Genomic DNA, 17681 nt, shown 5'->3' with positions numbered 1-17681 from the left:
AGAGACTTAAATGTTAGACCTAATACCATAAAAACCCTAGAAGAAAATCTAGGTAGTACCATTCAGGACATAGGCATGGGCAAGAACTTCATGTCTAAAACACCAAAAGCAACGGCAGCAAAAGCCAAAATTGACAAATGGGATCTAATTAAACTAAAGAGCTTCTGCACAGCAAAAGAAACTACCATCAGAGTGAACAGGCAACCTACAGAATGGGAGAAAATTTTTGCAATCTACTCATCTGACAAAGGGCTAATTTCCACAATCTACAAAGAACTCAAACAAATATACAAGAAAAAAAGAAACAACCACATCAAAAAGTGGGCAAAGGATATGAACAGACATTTCTCAAAAGAAGACATTCATACAGCCAACAGACACATGAAAAAATGCTCATCATCACTGGCCATCAGAGAAATGCAAATCAAAACCACAATGAGATACCATCTCACACCAGTTAGAATGGCAATCATTAAAAAGTCAGGAAACAACAGGTGCTGGAGAGGATGTGGAGAAATAGGAAGACTTTTACACTGTTGGTGGGATTGTAAACTGGTTCAACCATTATGGAAAACAGTATGGCAATTCCTCAAGGATCTAGAACTAGATGTACCATATGACCCAGCCATCCCACTACTGGGTATATACCCAAAGGATTATAAATTATGCTACTACAAAGACACATGCACACGTATGTTTATTGCGGCACTATTCACAATAGCAAAGACTTGGAATCAACCCAAATGTCCATCAGTGACAGACTGGATTAAGAAAATGTGGCACATATACACCATGGAATACTATGCAGCCATCAAAAAGGATGAGTTTGCGTCCTTTGTAGGGACATGGATGCAGCTGGAAACCATCATTCTTAGCAAACTATCACAAGAAGAGAAAAGCAAACACCGCATGTTCTCACTCATAGGTGGGAACTGAACAATGAGATCACTTGGACTCGGGAAGGGGAACATCACACAATGGGGCCTATCATGGGTAAGGGGGAGGGCGGAGAGATTGCATTGGGGAGTTACACCTGATATAAATGATGAATTGATGGGTGCTGACGAGTTGATGGGTGCAGCACACCAACATGGCACAAGTATACATATGTAACAAACCTGCACGTTATGCACATGTACCCTAGAACTTAAAGTATAATAAAAAAATAAAAATAATAAGAATGATGCTTAGTCACCATGTTCATTTCCAGCTGCTGTGGAAGACAAAATCTCACCTTTATTTTTTGTAAGTTCCACAAAGAAGATGCAAGTTGGTATTTTCTCTTTTCTGAGATCCCTACTTACAAAATATTGCACATAAGACCCTATGTGTTACCACTATCTCATTTCATAGATCACCTTACATAAATAATTTTTGTATGAAAATCACAATTGCAATATTGGGTGTCACCCATTTTGCTTTGACTCACACCATTTCCTTGGAGCTAGTTAGAAAGTAGTAAAATGTCCTTTTGTGGACTGCAAGAAATATGCAACACTTCACAGATTTGTATGTCATCCTTGTGCAGGGACCATGCTGACCTTCTCAACATTGTTTCAATTTTACCATTTGTACCACTGAAGCCAGCACAAATCCTTACTTTTATATGTGAAGACTGAACAGTCATGGATGAGGCTTAGCTCTGTTAAACCTAACCAACTTACTTGAGATTTAGTGAAGTCTATTGAATGGCTTCATGGTGATGCAGAATTTGAAAATATTTTTAAAACTTGAGGTAGAGATGCAAGTAGCATGGAAGATTTTTACTTTTAGGAGAAAAGAATAACTCGAGGGGACAACCACAAGTTGGAACACACTACAACTTGGGAAAGATGACATGGGATCTTACAGAATAAGATGAGACCTTCCACTACCTACGAAATGGTGCTACACAGGATATAAAGGGCCAGGGACATAGATCTGGTAACAAAGACAAAGTGGATCTCCAATTTCTTCCTGTAACATTATTTCAACCAGACTTATGGTTTCAAACTACTACTAATATTGGCTAGAGAATATAGAAAAAGCCACTCAAAGGATAACTTACAATGAAGGTCTAGGCCATGTCCAGGCTAAGATATAGGTTTCACATCGGGTTTTGAGCATGAGAAGGGTCAATTTGCTCACTATGTGTGTCACTAAAGCCAAAAGTTCTAGCTACCAGAGCGGGGTGCTGGTACTTTGGAAACAGTGGCTGAGAATATGTACGTGAATTTTTACAAAAGTGTAATAACTTTGAAGTCTACACCATGAAGACTGAGGGATCTGTATTACTAAGGGCATCCTGGTCACAAAGGTCAATCATTATCAGATTGCAGGAGCAGTTTCAGTGGCAATGATGCAGCAACAGAATCAATGGAAACAATAAAATGAAGAGAATGGCCATTTCCCCCCACATCCTTCTGACTTGTACAAAAGGAATGTCTTCCTTGGACTTAGGTTCAGATTCTTTTAAAAAATTCAAGAATTAAAGACAGCCCCAGGGGACACTATCAGGTTGTCTGCTTAAAGTGAATATTTCAAGACCCAAATAACTAATTAGAAAAATCAAAATTGTGACATTATGTTTATCCCATGCATAGGGGTTATACTTCAAATCAAGTAGCCAACATTAGCATCCCTAAAGCCCTAAAATAAAGAATCCTGGAGCCATTACTCCTAATTAGTCTAGCTTTTTTTGCCTAGTTTCTGGCTGATGAAGTGAACTGTCATTCAAAAACTACCTGAAACAAACTATAAAATCTCACCTAGCCTTTAAATGTAAACACTTACAGATTAAATCCACAAGCAACAGCATAACGTTCTGCAGTCATTCCACACGTATCTTCAGCACAGATGTCAACATTTTGCTGAAGAAGCATGCCGACTATCTCTGATGATCCATGACATATGGCAAGCATTAGGGCTGTGCTAAAATAACAAAGAGATAACTTCATTATTAGGAACAGAACCAGTTTAATATGTGCCTGTCAGAGTAGAATTAACCATCTACATGTATTAACAAACGTTAAATATCTTGAGTGCTCAAGTGTTTATCCCTGTAAATCACCATCAAGGTTAAAAGGAAGGGGCAAAAAGACTCGTGTCCCACTGGGATGTGGCATAGTAGAAATGGCTAACATAAAGTCCACTGAGGGGCAGGAAAATATGCTCTGTTCACTAATCTAAAGAGGCAAAGTTTTAAGTGAAGAATTATCTATTTCTTCCTTAGTCTGATATAATATTTTGTACTTCAAAATTAGCTAGAAGTCAGACAAGTGAGAGCAATCTGAAGGCTTAAAACAATATTAGAAATAACACTGTCCTAAGTAGCTGGGACTACAGGTATGTACCACCATGCCCGGCTAATTTTTATATCTTTTGTAGAGATGGGCTTTTACCATGTTGGCTAGGCTGGTCTTGAACACCTGGCCTCAAGTGATCCACCCACCTTGGCCTCCCAAAGTGCTGGGATAACAGGCTACAGCTACCATGCCCAGCAAATATTGCATTTTTTAAAAAGTGTATGAAAAACAGAAGTTAGAAAAATACAATAAAGGGGCTAATAATTCAATATTGAATTATAAACTAAAAATTCATACTTCTTAACACTAATACAGAACCACTTTAGCTAGTAGAAGATAATGCAACCAAAAACATCAGATTACAAATAAGAATCAGTCAATATAATAAAAGAAGATAAATCCTACTATATACTGTTCTTTATGTTGATCAGTACAAATAATTGCTTTTCTTCTTAACTGATAATTTGTGTTGGTATTTTTCTCTATGATCTAGTAATTTTAAGTAAATGTTATTAATTTAATATTTCTGACTCGAGTATTATTACTCTAGCACACTACTCAAGTGTTTTTTAATAAAAAAGACTACTATACCATTTAAACTTATCAACTACATTTGCATTTGCATTTTTTGTCAGTAAAAATTCCACAATTTGCTCACTTCTTTTCCTTATGGCCAGTAAAAGTGGTGTGTGGCCAGCCTGTAAAACAGCAAAAACCATTTATAATTCATGAAATTACATATTTCTCAGCTGAACCGAATACTTTATGTAATACCCTATGAACTTAAACAATAGAAAGTAAACCAATAGCAATCCCTTCTTTGTCACTTTTCTGTGCTTTCCCATGCACTGCACCTTCACTTGTAAACATTCAGCCTCTGCATCACCACATTAACTCTGGTTATCTCCAAAAATCATTATTTTGTAATGATTTTATTATTTCCTATGTAAATCAAGAGCTTCTTGAGGGCAGGGGCTGTATCTTTTATCTCTATATCTTTAAACCCTAAGACATAGTAGTAAATATTTTGTTTTTTACAAAATTAGTAATCTAAATTATTATCTCTAGAGCAGTATTTCTTCAACTGTATTCCAAAGAATACTTACCTTACCAGAAGCACTGTACCCCAACAGATTCCACCATTATCTATGTTCAAGAAATGTTATAAAACTGTGAATTAAATGTTCATTATTCAAGAAATGAATTGAACTTTGCCTAATCCTTATTTGACAATGTATTTTTGTGGCAAACATTAACATTTGACAAATTAGAATTTCAGAGATGCAGTTCTGAAAGCTTCCCCCTAAAAGTGGAGGTTTCCTCTGGGTGATACAAACTCACTTGATTCTCTTCTATCAATGATCCCAAGATCCCAGATGTCAATGTCAGGCACTCCTGCTCTAAATGGGTCACTAAAGAAGTGGCTCTAAATTGAAAGAGATTGGCTTCAAATGAACTTTGATTGCTTATTATTAAATGGTCCATGTTTCTTTTCTTTTATTATACTTTAAGTTCTAGGGTACCTGTGCACAATGTGCAGGTTTGTTACATATCTATACTTGTGCCATGTTGGTGTGCTGCACCCATCAACTCATCGGCACCCATCAACTAACTCATCATTTACATCAGGTATAACTCCCAATGCCATCCCTCCCCCTTCCCCCTCCCCATAATAGGCCCTGGTGTGTGATGTTCCCCTTCCAGAGTCCAGGTGATCTCATTGTTCAATTCCCACCTATGAGTGAGAACATGCGGTGTTTGGTTTTCTGTTCTTGCGATAGTTTGCTGAGAATGATGGTTTCCAGCTGCATCCATGTCCCTACAAAGGACATGAACTCATCGTTTTTTATTGCTGCATAGTATTCCATGGTGTATATGTGCCACATTTTCTTAATCCAGTCTGTCATTGATGGACATTTGAGTTGATTCCAAGACTTTGCTATTGTGAATAGTGCCACAGTAAACATACGTGTGCATGTGTCTTTATAGCAGCATGATTTATAGTCCTTTGGGTATATACCCAGTAATGGGATGGCTGGGTCAAATGGTATTTCTAGTTCTAGATCCTTGAGGAATTGCCATACTATTTTCCACAATGGTTGAACCAGTTTACAAGCCCACCAACAGTGTAAAAGTGTTCCTATTTCTCCACATCCTCTCCAGCACCTGTTGTTTCCTGACTTTTTAATGATTGCCATTCTAACTGGTGTGAGATGGTATCTCATTGTGGTTTTGATTTGCATTTCTCTGATGGCCAGTGATGATGAGCATTTTTTCATGTGCCTGTTGGCTGTATGCATGTCTTCTTTTGAGAAATGTCTATTCATATCCTTTGCCCACTTACCATTCAGGACATAGGCATGGGCAAGGACTTCATGTCTAAAACACCAAAAGCAATGGCAACAAAAGCCATAATTGACAAATGGGATCTAATTAAACTAAAGAGCTTCTGCAAAGCAAAAGAAACTACCATCAGAGTGAACAGGCAGCCTACAGAATGAGAGAAAATTTTTGCAATCTACTCATCTGACAAAGGGCTAATATCCAGAACCTACAAAGAACTAAAACAAATTTATGGTCCATGGGTTTTATCCTATTACCAGACAATAGGATTTTATCTCAGCTATTAGAAATTCAGTATAAAAGGCCAGGCGAGGTGGTTCACGCCTGCAATCCCAGCACTTTGAGAGGCCAAGGTGGGCAGATCACAAGGTCAGGAGATGGAGACCATCCTGGTCAACATGGTGAAACTCCATCTCTACTAAAAATACAAAAAATTTAGCTGGGTGTGGTGGCATGTGCCTGCTGTCACCGCTACTCGGGAGGCTGAAGCAGGAGAATTGCTTGAACCAGGAGGCAGAGGTTGCAGTGAGCCAAGATCATGCCACTGCACTTCAGCCTGGTGACAGAGTGAGGCTCTGCCTCAAAAAAAAAAAAAAAAAAAAAAAGAAATTCAGTATAAAAGCTTATAAGCTTATTCTCAATTATAATGATACTCCTAGGATCTTAATGCATATCTACTTCTTAAAATGCAATAATCCATTTTTATTCTGGTTTCTATTGCAATTGCTACTTAGTTTTTGGCAAAATATCAGAAATATGAATAAAATGACTTATTAATGAAAGTTCTAACTCATGTATATGGATTAGCAAAATAGAAGCCACTAAATCACTTGAATTTTAAGGGACAATTCTGTGGAGAAAGATATATTTTCTGCAATATGCATAATCTATTCAAATATAACCATGATTAATCTGAAAAGGCTTAAAGGCATTCTAATGAAAGATGATTATTTATGGTTTATGTGAAGAAAAATTATTGTTTAAAAAATCTTCTAAATTCTAGAAGACAACCCCATTATTAATGAATTAATGTAAAATATAAACTATATATTATAAACACCTATAAACTGTCTTCGATAACTTGAAATCTTTACCAAAATATACTATAAGAGAGGAATTGATAACTGAAATATTTACATAGGCAAAAGAGGTAAGCTGAGTAAGTGATGTAACTAGGTGGGCACAGTAGCAAACTGGAAACATGATTTGTATAAAGCTAGAACGTCTTCATAGCATACCAAACAGTCATATGGGCTCAAGAGACACCAGATTCAATCCTTTACGAGGAAATCCAGATTTCTGCATGTCTCCTAAATTTTACATGTTGACTCAATTTATGCAGACAAATTTTACTTTCCTGTAGTTTTACACTAACTGGAAAGAAGAAAAGAAAACTTGAGTGGGAAAGAATATTTGAAAAAGTTTTACCTTTAACAAATTCAAATATTTATCATAAATGCACAGAAAAGCCATACTCTTTAATAGTTCTTACAAAATATTAATATTTAAAGTAAAATCTGAGACAATTAAGTTCTGTCAAACTATTTTCATAGAAAAATGGGAATATTTGAGCTTCCAAATATAAAATAATTTACATATGTTAATGTTAAAACAAATGGATTTAATGTCTACCTTGTTCTTCACTTCGATGTCTGCACCACAGGACAGCAATTTTACCACCACTGACAAATTCTCACTGTAAACAGCATAATGGACAGCCGTGTTGCCATACACATCTACAATATTTGAATCAGCACCAGAATCTATGAGAATATTTGCACAAGCCTCCCTCTGGCATTGCAGAGCCTGTTAGTATTAAAGCAAGAAGTAAATTATAAATTATAAGAAATATAAATAAATATTCCACAGTTTTCACAAACTAGTTATACTTCAATGAGATAAATTCATTTTTATTCTATGTATTTAAACCAAATCCATCTCCTGCTGAAAGAACTGGCTACTATTTACCTTCATCAGAGGTGTCCTGTTTTCTCCATCAAGGACATCAAGCTGGCACTTTCTATCTACCAGAAGTGTTACTACTTCCGCATGGCCATTGAAACAGGCCCAGTGTAGAGCAGTCCTATGAGAGTGAGAGGACTTTTTAGGAAAATTTAGTCCACTGTCTCAAAACATACAATGATTTATGTAATTGTCAACATTAAATACCATGCTCTTCCTCTGCCCTCAAAACAAATATTTAATATTCTCCTGAAGAAAGTACAACACTCATTCGCTCTTATTACTCACTACATTAATGAAAGACTGGCCTATTTGAATAGAAAAAGCTTGGCCTTTGGATTCAGTTCAACTTGGGCTTGAATATTACTTTAAAGTCTTTCACCTTCTAGCTATCGCTTATCCTTTCTGTGCCTCAATTTTCTTGTCAATAAAGTGAAGATGAATACAGCAGTTATCTCGCAGGACATCACTGTGATGCCTCATGAGAATCTATGCAAAGTATTTTGAAGAATTCCTAGCACATGTAACAGCTCAGTAATTGTTAGATATTGTAATTATTTCTACCACTTAACAAGGACAACATTTTAAGTAAAATGGTACAATTATGCCTACTTTGTGGTATGTTTTAAAGGTTAGAGATAACACTGTATTTTAATGATTCTAAGATACTCTATGTCTCATATTTTAACATCTCTGACATTGAAATGCCACTTATAATTCATTATTTATTACAAGTATATTTTGCAGAAATTTAAACAATCTTTCATTGGTACATAAATAAGCAGGCATCACACAATTCATGGCGCCTTCCATGAAGTGGAATATGGTATATACAACAGGATGATGGCAGTCCTAGTCACAGGATTAACACTTAAAAAAATTTTAGCTTTTAAGAGTATACACAAAAGGAGAGTTGAAATAAAAACAGCAAACTGTTAAAACAAAGTACTTCTTTAATATTTTTAAAACTTCAAGCCAAAGAAAATGGGATTCAAGTAGGTATGGCTCATTTTATTTTGTATTTAGATTTACAGAATGTATGTAAATTCATATTTAGATTTATAGAATGCATGTAAATTAGATATTTCCAATGATTAATATTACTATTTAAAGCTGTTATAAATTTCAAAAATAGTGGTTGATAGTTATCTTTTACTAGTTTCTCACTTCAGAATTGTTTTTGTTTGAAAGATGAGAGGAAAAGCTTCAATTGAGATTCAGTCCTAGTAACCCAACTTTAAATCTCCTACTTTGCTCAGGCTGAGCAGGTAAATGTGCAACTTTTAAGGATGAAAGGGTCTTAAAAGTTAATATATCTTCTACATAATAGGCATTCAGCTTACATGTGATAAAGTGATTAAAAGGATAAATACAGTTGAGAAGTTCAATACCTTAAAAAAACTGCTATAAAGCACTTATATTTACTATTTTAGTTCTTAATAATAAAACTACACTAATTAATCTATAATTATTGACATATATGTAATAAATCTGTATATAATAAAAATACATGCCTAATAAAATATGTAAATCAACAAGCACAGGTAAAAAGATTGTCTTTTGAAGATGCTAAAAGTTCACAGAATATACTAATCCACAAAAAATAATAAAATATGGAAAGTGAGAAATTACTTTTATTGGTGCAAAATTCATATTCCTGCTCTTCCCAAAAATTATTTCATTAATAATGAACTATTTCTAATAGCATTGCACATGCTCAATGTGGAAATCAAAGATAATAAAAAGGAAAAACATTTTCTATTAAAACAAATGCCCTCAAATAACAAATTTTATCATATTTCATACATAATTTCAGATAACACAAGACTTTAGTCTGTGTGTATATATAATCAAACTGAACTTTACCCTCACTTGATACACCAAAACACATTTTCAAATGTCACCTACTCTGTATATATTTCTACCTTCAGTGGTCACATATTATCCTATACTGTAAATTCAATGAAATGTATTTATAAAAGTCATTATATGAATTATTCTTAATAATATGGTATTTACCACCAAATTGTCTATTTGAAAAGTTATCTGCAATTTAAACTTTAAACAGCAGTATAAATATTACTGCTCTTTATCCTCACAAACTTTGTAGATGGAAAACAGTATTTGATTCCTCTTTTAACTTAAATGCCTTCTCTAACCAGAAACACTAAATATTGTTTCCTGTGTGCATAGGTCCCTTACAGATCTTAAGAAAGTACTTTGCCCAATTTTAAATTAGAGGCAAAGTACTTTTTTTAGATCTGCAATTTAGAGCTCTAATTAAAATTGCCCAATTTTAAATTAGAGTTTTATGTTGATTTAAGTGAATTATCTACAAGATGACAATTTTTAAATCTAATATGTAGACACACACACACATACATGTGTAGTAAGTATGCTGCCTTTTGTTTTTTTCTCATTACAGGTTAATTTAATTTTGTTTTGCTTAATTATCCTTCAGACTTCTTGCTTCTGAGCTTCTTAGAAAGGTGTTGCCAACATAAAAATGTACCTGTGTAAATAGGCATTTATGTTTTCTTCTGGTGCTTTTTATCATTTTTTATATTAAAATTTTTTAATCTATATTCCGTTGGAAACTTAATTTGTGGCATAAAAATCTAGTTTTCTCCAAAAAAGCAGGCATTTCCGTTATGAAACTAATTCTTTTCCTATTAGTATAAAGTGTAAGCATTGTCAAGCTCTAAATTCTTAGATATTTAGGTGTTTCTGGATTTTCTATTCTGCTGTATTCATTTACCTGTCTTTTCAGCTGTTATCAAACAATTTGTGATTTGTTTATTTATTTATTTTTGAGACCGTCTCACTCTATTGCCCAGGCTGGAGTGCAGTGGTAGGATCTCGGCTCACTGCAACCTCCGCCTCCCAGTTTCAAGCGATTCTCTCGCCTCCGCCTCAGCCTCCCGAGTAGCTGGGATTACAGGCACCTGACATCGTGCCTGGCTAATTTTTGTATTTTTGTAGAGTTGGGGTTTCACCATATTGGCCAGGCTAGTCTTGAACTCCTGACCTCAGGTGATCCACTGGCCTCGGCCACCCGAAGTGCTGGGATTCTGGGACTACAGGCATTAGCCACTGCGCCCAGCTTTTTTTCTTTTTTTTTAATTTTATTTATTTATTTATTTATTTAATTTAATTTTTTGAGACGTAGTCTGGCTCTGTCCCCCAGGCTGGAGTGCAGTGGCACTATCTCAGCTCACTGCAAGCTCCGCCTCCCGGGTTCAGGCCATTCTCCTGCCTCAGCCTCCCGAGTAGCTGGGACTACAGGTGCCCGCCCCTACGCCCGGCTACCTTTTTGTATTTTCAGTAGAGACCCTGTTAACCAGGATGGTCTCGATCTCCTGACCTCCTGATCCGCCCACCTTCGTCTCCCAAAGTGCTGGGATTACAGGCGTGAGCCACTGCGCCCTGCCGTGGCCCATTTTGTGCAAATTAATAGCACATTTTGATATCTAGAAGGGCAAGACTTTTCTACTCCGTTACAAAATTTTTAAAATGTCATCACAATAGTAAAAGACAGCGTGTGTAATTTTAAAAATGTTAAAACGTTGATAACTTTATTTCGTTTATGTAAAACTGATAAAGAGCTCGCATCTTGAGAAAAATGAGTCTTCTTAAATTCGAAAACATAAAACATCTTCCCACCTCAAAGTTTCCTTCTAAGGCCCCTCAGCAAAGAATATATTTATACAGACATTTATTGATATCAAAACGGATACTGGAGTTTATCCACAAAATATTTAGCCAAAAAGTTAATATATTATGGGAATTATTTCATTATGCACCATTTCATAATGTTTCTAACATTATCTTTTAAAACCTGTATATTAAAATTAAAACTCCGTATGTACTTAATTTTGTGAGTTAAATCTCTTTAAAATTCTCTTAACAGTGCTCTGTGAGAGGAAGTGGAGTGAAGGAGAAAACAGAGAAAGTTTGGGGTTGATTTTAAGGTGCCCTGGGCCCTCCGCCCTGCAGGGCGCCCATCCCAGGCCTGGGGGGGCCTGCCTGGAAAGAAGGCCTAGACCCCGGGGCCCAGGACTGCCGCCCCGCCGCCCGCCACTCCTCCACCTGCTCCCCTTGTCTCCAGGCCCCCCAGCCCCCACTCTGAAGGGGCGATCCTCCCACAGCCGCCACCTTCTCCTGCAGCCCAGGCTCAGGCAGGGCATGGTACCTCTTCTTTGCATCTTTTATGTTGAGGTCCATTGTCGTCTTCTTCATCATCCTGTCCAGTTTCCAGGCTTGGCCCTGGGAGGCAGCTTTGTGGATCTTCCTGAGATCCCCATGGTGAATCACGTAAGAGTTGTTGTCGGTGTAAACCAGCTGACTGAAGGGGCTCGGGCGCTCCGGGCCCGTCTCGCGCTTGACACAGGCAGCACAGAGTCTCTTCATGACTGCGGCCACCTGTTAGAGAGAGCCCGCACCTCCTGCTGCTGGCCCTTCCCCAGTCCTCGCTGCTCGCCCTCGCCCTTCTTCGGTCCCCGTACCAGCCCTGACACCAGGAGAAATCGCGGTTGGGCCAAGCTTTTGGACACTCCAGCCTCTCCCGGGAGAAACTGGCTGAGCAGAACCGTTAGGCAGCTGAGTGGAACCGTTAGGCAGCTGAGCAGCGTCGTTCGGCAGCAGCGCATGCGCAGCTCTGCAGGCCTAGGAGACACATGAGGCGGGAAACCGCCCTGGCGGCGCTTCGCCGGGCACCGCGTGCAGGTGGCCCCTGCCACTGAGGCGTTGCCTGGCTGGCGGGGCTCCCTGGAGTGGAACGTGGGGAGCGCCCTGCCACACGGCCCGCTTGACAGAGTCGCCCCGGCCCCCCCCCTCAACCCAAAATCCAGGAGCTGGGCCCTGGCGTTGGGCATGGCGCAGCTTCCAGGGTGGCACTGAGCGTCGGTTCCCGCCCTCCTGCTGCCAGGGACCCACCTCCGACTTAGGCACCCGGGAGGCTTCCGGCCCAAGTATCCGCACTGCTGGTGGCGCTGGCAGGGTCAGAGTTGAAGCCTCTGCTACCACGTGCCATGTTCAGGTGGCAGCTGCAGCTGAGCCCACGGTGGAGGCTACAGGGCTGGGCCCAGACTGCTGAGCGTCGCCGAATACACCACCCTTCCACCCTGGGCTCTGCTCTTCCTTGGCTCGCGCTGGCAGCACAGGCTCGCGACCTCTGGGCCCTGTAGAGCTGCGGCGATGAGGCTTTGCAGCAGGTTCCCACCCTCCTGCAGCTGAGGTCCCACTGCCTGACTTAGGCGCAGTGGCGGTGTCCGACCCTGGGGTTCGCCTGTTGGTGGCGCGGACAGGTTCTGGGGTTGCCACCGCTGCTGCCACCTTCAAATGCCAGCTGCATCTGAGTCCACTGTAGAGGCTGCAGGGCTGGGCCCGACGGTATGAGGGTCGCCGTGTGGCACACGACCTCCCACTCTAGGCCCTGCTCTTCCTTGGCTCGCGCCTAGAGCGCTGGTTTGCAGGCTCTGGGCACTGTGCAGTCGCCAGGATGGGGCTGAGCGGCAGGTTCCTGCCCTGGTGCAGATAAAGGGTGGACCGACTGACTTCAGCGCAGCAGTGGCATGTGTCTCTGGTCAGTGCTGCCTGGGCCCAGAGGGGAATAGGGCAATTTGGGGCTGCTTGGCCATGTTTGCCTGTGCTCCAAGTGCAGGTAGCCGCTACAGTTCTGACAGGCATGGATGGTGGGTCCCGTTTAGAGGACTTCAAGGTTGTTGAGAGCCCCCGCAGCCAGGCCTCAGGGTCCCTTCCTCGTTGACCAGCTGGGTAATCTGCAGCCATCCTGGATGGGTCTGAACTGCAGTTCTCTCCCTTGGACTGAGAGGGAAACTTAGCTGAGTAGAGTAGAGGGAGAAACAGATAAATTGAACTCATCCATAAAGACTTCCAGGCTGGGTGCAGGACCTCATGCCTGTATTTACAGCACTTTGGGAGACCGAGATAGGAGGATCACTTGATCCCAGGAGTTTGAGACCAGTTTAGACAACAAAGGGAAACTTCATCTCTACAAAAATAAAACAAATCAGCCAGGCATGGTGGTGCATGCCTGTGGCCCCAGCTACTTGGAAGATTGATTGTGGGAGGATCACTTGGGCCCGGGAGTTCGTGGATACAGTAAACTGTGCCACAAGCAAGGAATGAGAGGGCCTGTTGCTCCACATCGTTGAGAGCATTTGACTTTTTCAGTCTTCTGGATTTTGGTTATTGTTTGATTGTTTGTGCCCCTGTGCTCCAAGCCTGGGCAACAGAGAATAAATAAATAAATAAATAAAAGACTTCTAGTAACTATGTCATATCTATGTCGAATTCTTTACACATCAAACTTGCAGAGTTAAAACCCACAGCGCTCTCTGATTATGTGATAGGGACCATGTGATTAAAGTGGGTGACCATGTTCTTGCCTCCAGGGGGCCCAGGTCAGGGGATGGGTCCCCAGCTGCAGGACGGTGAGAATGGAGGCTCAACACCACCCGGGAGGCTACACAATGCCTAGCTCCAGGGCCCAGCTCCTGGATCCCAGGTTGTGGACAAAAACCCAATAACTGAAGACTTGAGTGTTAGATATGCTCATTTCTGCTGGGATATAATTGGTTCTAGACGGTCTTAGCTTACAGAGCAAAGAAATAAATGTGCGTATGCAAAGCTGTATATATACACATAACTGTAAATATTTATATATGTAATGTGTGTGTTAGTGCACACTGATGTCTACGACTCAATTCTTTTATCACATGATCATTCTGGCCTTCTCCCCTTGCTTATATGTAACCTCCTACTTTAATAGTGAGAAACCTGGCTCCTGTCATTTGTCATCCATTTGCTTAACTGTCTAGTTCCAATATACATTTATTCTCTATCAATATCAGAATCGCTATCCCATTTCCTGTAGGAAACAGCTATAGCAACCAGATCACATGGGTTGTTTGCAGCTTCTCTTCCTTTCAGTCTTCATGCATTTTCTTTTCTTTCTTTCTTTCTTTCTTTTTTTCTTTTTCTTTTTGAGATGGAGTTTTCCTCTTCTTGCCCAGGCTGGAGTGCAGTGGCATGATATCAGCTCACTGCAACCTCTGCCTCCCAGGTTCAAGCGATTCTCCTGCCTCAGCCTCCTGAGTAGCTGGGATTACAGGCACCCGCCACCATGTCCAGCTAATTTTTGTGTTTTTAGTAGAGACGGGGTTTCACCATTTTGGCCAGGCTGGTCTCAAACTCCCAGCCTCAGGTGATCCGCCCTCCTTGGCCTCCCAAAGTGCTGGGATTACAGGTGTGAGCCACCAACGAAGGCCCATTCATTTTCTAAGATGCTGATGTCAGCACATTTTTACCACTCCCTATAAAGAGTGAAGTGGCTTTATACATTTGTAGTACTTTAGATTTTTTATCACATTCTGCATTCCATCCCAGGATCCCCAGAACAAATCCTACATTTGTGTTGTTGTTGTTTTAAAATTTGCATATATTAAGTGACACTCTTTGTGCTGTGAGATTCTTTGTTTTTTAACAAATGCAGGTTGGGCGCGGTGGCTCATGCCTGTAATCCCAGCACTTTGGGAGGCTGAGGCAGGCAGATCACGAGGTCAGGAGATTGAGACCATCCTGCCTACATGGTGAAACCCCGTCTCTACTAAAAATACAAAAACAAAATTACCCGGGCATGGTGGCAGGTGCCTGTAGTCTCAGCTACTCAGGAGGCTGAGGTAGGAGAATGGTGTGAACCCGGGAGGCAGAGCTTGCAGTGAGCCAAAATCGTGCCACTGCTCTCCAGCCTGGGCGACAAAGCAGACTCCATCTCAAAAACAAACAAACAAACAAACAAATGCATAGTATCATGTTTCCACAGTTATGGTATCATACAGAATACTTTGGTCCAAATAATGCCCACATGCTTCACCTATTAAACCTCCTCATCGAATCTTTTGCCAGATCATTTACTTTTTTAGGAAGTAATATTCCCTTATATGATGTATCACAGTGTTTTTGTTTTTTGTTTTTTTCCATTCATCAATTATGAGACCTCTTGGTTTCTTCCAGTTTCGGGAATTATAAACAAAGCTGCTATATATATTGATGTGCCAGTTTTGGTGTGGACAGAGTTTTCAAATAAGGTGAATAAACACCTAAAAACACATTTGCAGCCAGGTGCGGTGGCTCACACCTGTAATCCTAGCACTTCAGGAGGCCGAGGCAGTCAGATTGCCTGAGCTCAGGAGTTGGACACCAGCCTGTGCCACATGGTAAAATTTCCCAAATCAACAGGTGTCTCTAGTAAAATACAAAAAAAAAAAAAAAAAAAAAAAAAAATACAAAATACAAAAAAAAAAAAATAGCAGGCATGGTGGCGGGTGCCTGTAGTCCCAGCTACTCTGGAGGCTGAGTCAGGAGAATTGTTTGAACTCAGGAGGTGGAGGTTGCAGTATCCTTCTATTGCACCACTGCACTCCAGCCTGGGCGCCAGAGCAAGACTCCATCTCAAAACAAACAAAAAAACCACATTGCTATATTATACGTAAGACTTTTTTTTTTTTAACATATAGTATAGCAACTATGGGCATAAGAAATTGCCCATCTGTCTTCCAAAGTGGTGGTTTCATTTTGCAAGTGGTGAAAGAAAAAAAAAAAACAACTCTTCTTGCTCCTAGTTTTTTGGGAAAAAGCATCCTATTTCTTGTCATTAAGTATGATAGTTTTAGGGGTTTTTTAGATGTTCTTTGTCAAGTTAAGAAAATTTACCTCAATTCCTAGTTTTCTGAGAGTTTCTCAAATTATGGATGGGTGATAGATTTTGCCATAAGCTTTTTCTACATCAGTTGATACAGTCACATGATTTTTCTTCCTTAACCTGCTGATTTGGGAAATTCTGCAGAAAATTTTCTAATATTGAACCAGTCTTGCATACTGACATACCTAGAATAAATACATAGTTAGATTCAATTGTCTAGTATTTTGTGAAGGATTATTGAATCTTTGTTCATTAGAGATATTGATATATTGTTTTTATTTCATGTTATGTCTACAGGAGTGTTCTCTCTACTTCCATTTTCTTGAAAAGTCCGTGGAAAATTGGTATAATTTCTCCTTTAAATGCTTGATAGAATTCACCACTAAAGTCATTTGGGCCTGGAACTATTGTGGGGGTGGGTTATTAGCTATTTATTCAATTCCTTTTATAGATATAAGAGTACTCATGTAATCTATTTTTTCTTTTGTGAGTTTTGGCATATTGTGTCTTTTAAGGTATTTGTCCATTTTATATAGGTTATTGAATTTGTGAATATAGAGTTTTTAATATAGTAAATATATTATCATTTTAATGTCCACAAAATCAGTAGTGATAACCCATACCCCTCTTTCACTTCCAATATTTGTAAGTTGTGCATTCTCTCTTTTTTTCTTTATTAGTTTGACTAAATGTTAGCAAGTTTATGGATCTTTTCAAAGAAACAGCTTTCTGTTTCATTGATTTTCTCTACCGTTTTCCTGTTTTCTATTTTACTGATATCTGCTATACTTTATATAATTTTTCCCTTGTTACTTACTTTGGATTTTCTTTTTCTAGTTTCTTAAGGCAGAAGCTTAGGTTACTGATTTTATATCTTTTTTCCTAATATATGCATTTAATGCTATAAATTTATGTACTAGTTCTACTGTATCTCATATATTTTAATAAGTTGTGATTCCATTTTCATTTAATTCCAAATATTTTAATTACTCTTTAGTCTTCTTTTGGGATGCATTTAGGTATTTTGTTAAGTCTTCAAATATCTGAAAAATTTTTCAGTTCTTTCTGTTATTTATATCTACTTTAATTTTTATTGTGGTCTGAGTGTGTACTTTGTATGAACTTTATTCTTTGAAAAATTTTAAGACATTTATGGGCCATAAAGCAGTGTGTCTCATACAAACTAGAAAAAAATGTGTATTCTACTTCTGTTAAGTAGAATATAAACATTAATTATATTAATTTATTTTTATTTTATTTTGAGATGGGGCCTCACTCTGTCACCCAGGCTGGAGTGCAGTGGTCGTCTTGGCACACTGCAACCTCCACATCCCAGGTTAAAGTGATCCTCCCACCTCAGCCCAGAG

General features: G+C 39.2%; 1 protein-coding gene and 1 non-coding gene across 3 annotated transcripts in view; both read right to left on the bottom strand.

Moving 5' to 3' along the window:
- LOC111536032 (putative ankyrin repeat domain-containing protein 30B-like) overlaps nucleotides 1-12231 on the bottom strand; it is a 22047-nt gene extending 9816 nt beyond the window's left edge. Inside the window, exons 1-5 of one of the 2 annotated variants that reach the window (XR_002729630.2) lie at nucleotides 11782-12231; nucleotides 7596-7710; nucleotides 7260-7433; nucleotides 3876-3982; nucleotides 2748-2910 (exon numbers count right to left, since the gene is read on the bottom strand). Coding sequence is in view for 1 of the 2 variants with exons in the window: in XM_023202293.1 (XP_023058061.1) it covers nucleotides 3876-3982; nucleotides 7260-7433; nucleotides 7596-7710; nucleotides 11782-11999 (614 nt within the window). In the remaining variant the exon portion in view is untranslated. The remainder of the gene's footprint in view (nucleotides 1-2747; nucleotides 2911-3875; nucleotides 3983-7259; nucleotides 7434-7595; nucleotides 7711-11781) is intronic. The other variant, XM_023202293.1, reaches the window with a different exon arrangement.
- Nucleotides 1484-1590, bottom strand: LOC111536037. Its single transcript, XR_002729631.1, has one exon. It is a non-coding gene; the product is annotated as a U6 spliceosomal RNA (small nuclear RNA).
- Nucleotides 12232-17681: the final 5450 nt, after the last annotated feature.

Source organism: Piliocolobus tephrosceles, chromosome 9, assembly GCF_002776525.5.
Source record: "Piliocolobus tephrosceles isolate RC106 chromosome 9, ASM277652v3, whole genome shotgun sequence".
Taxonomy (NCBI): domain Eukaryota; kingdom Metazoa; phylum Chordata; class Mammalia; order Primates; family Cercopithecidae; genus Piliocolobus; species Piliocolobus tephrosceles.
The sequence above is the reverse complement of the archived record's forward strand: the minus strand, read 5'-3'. Positions and strand labels throughout refer to the sequence as shown.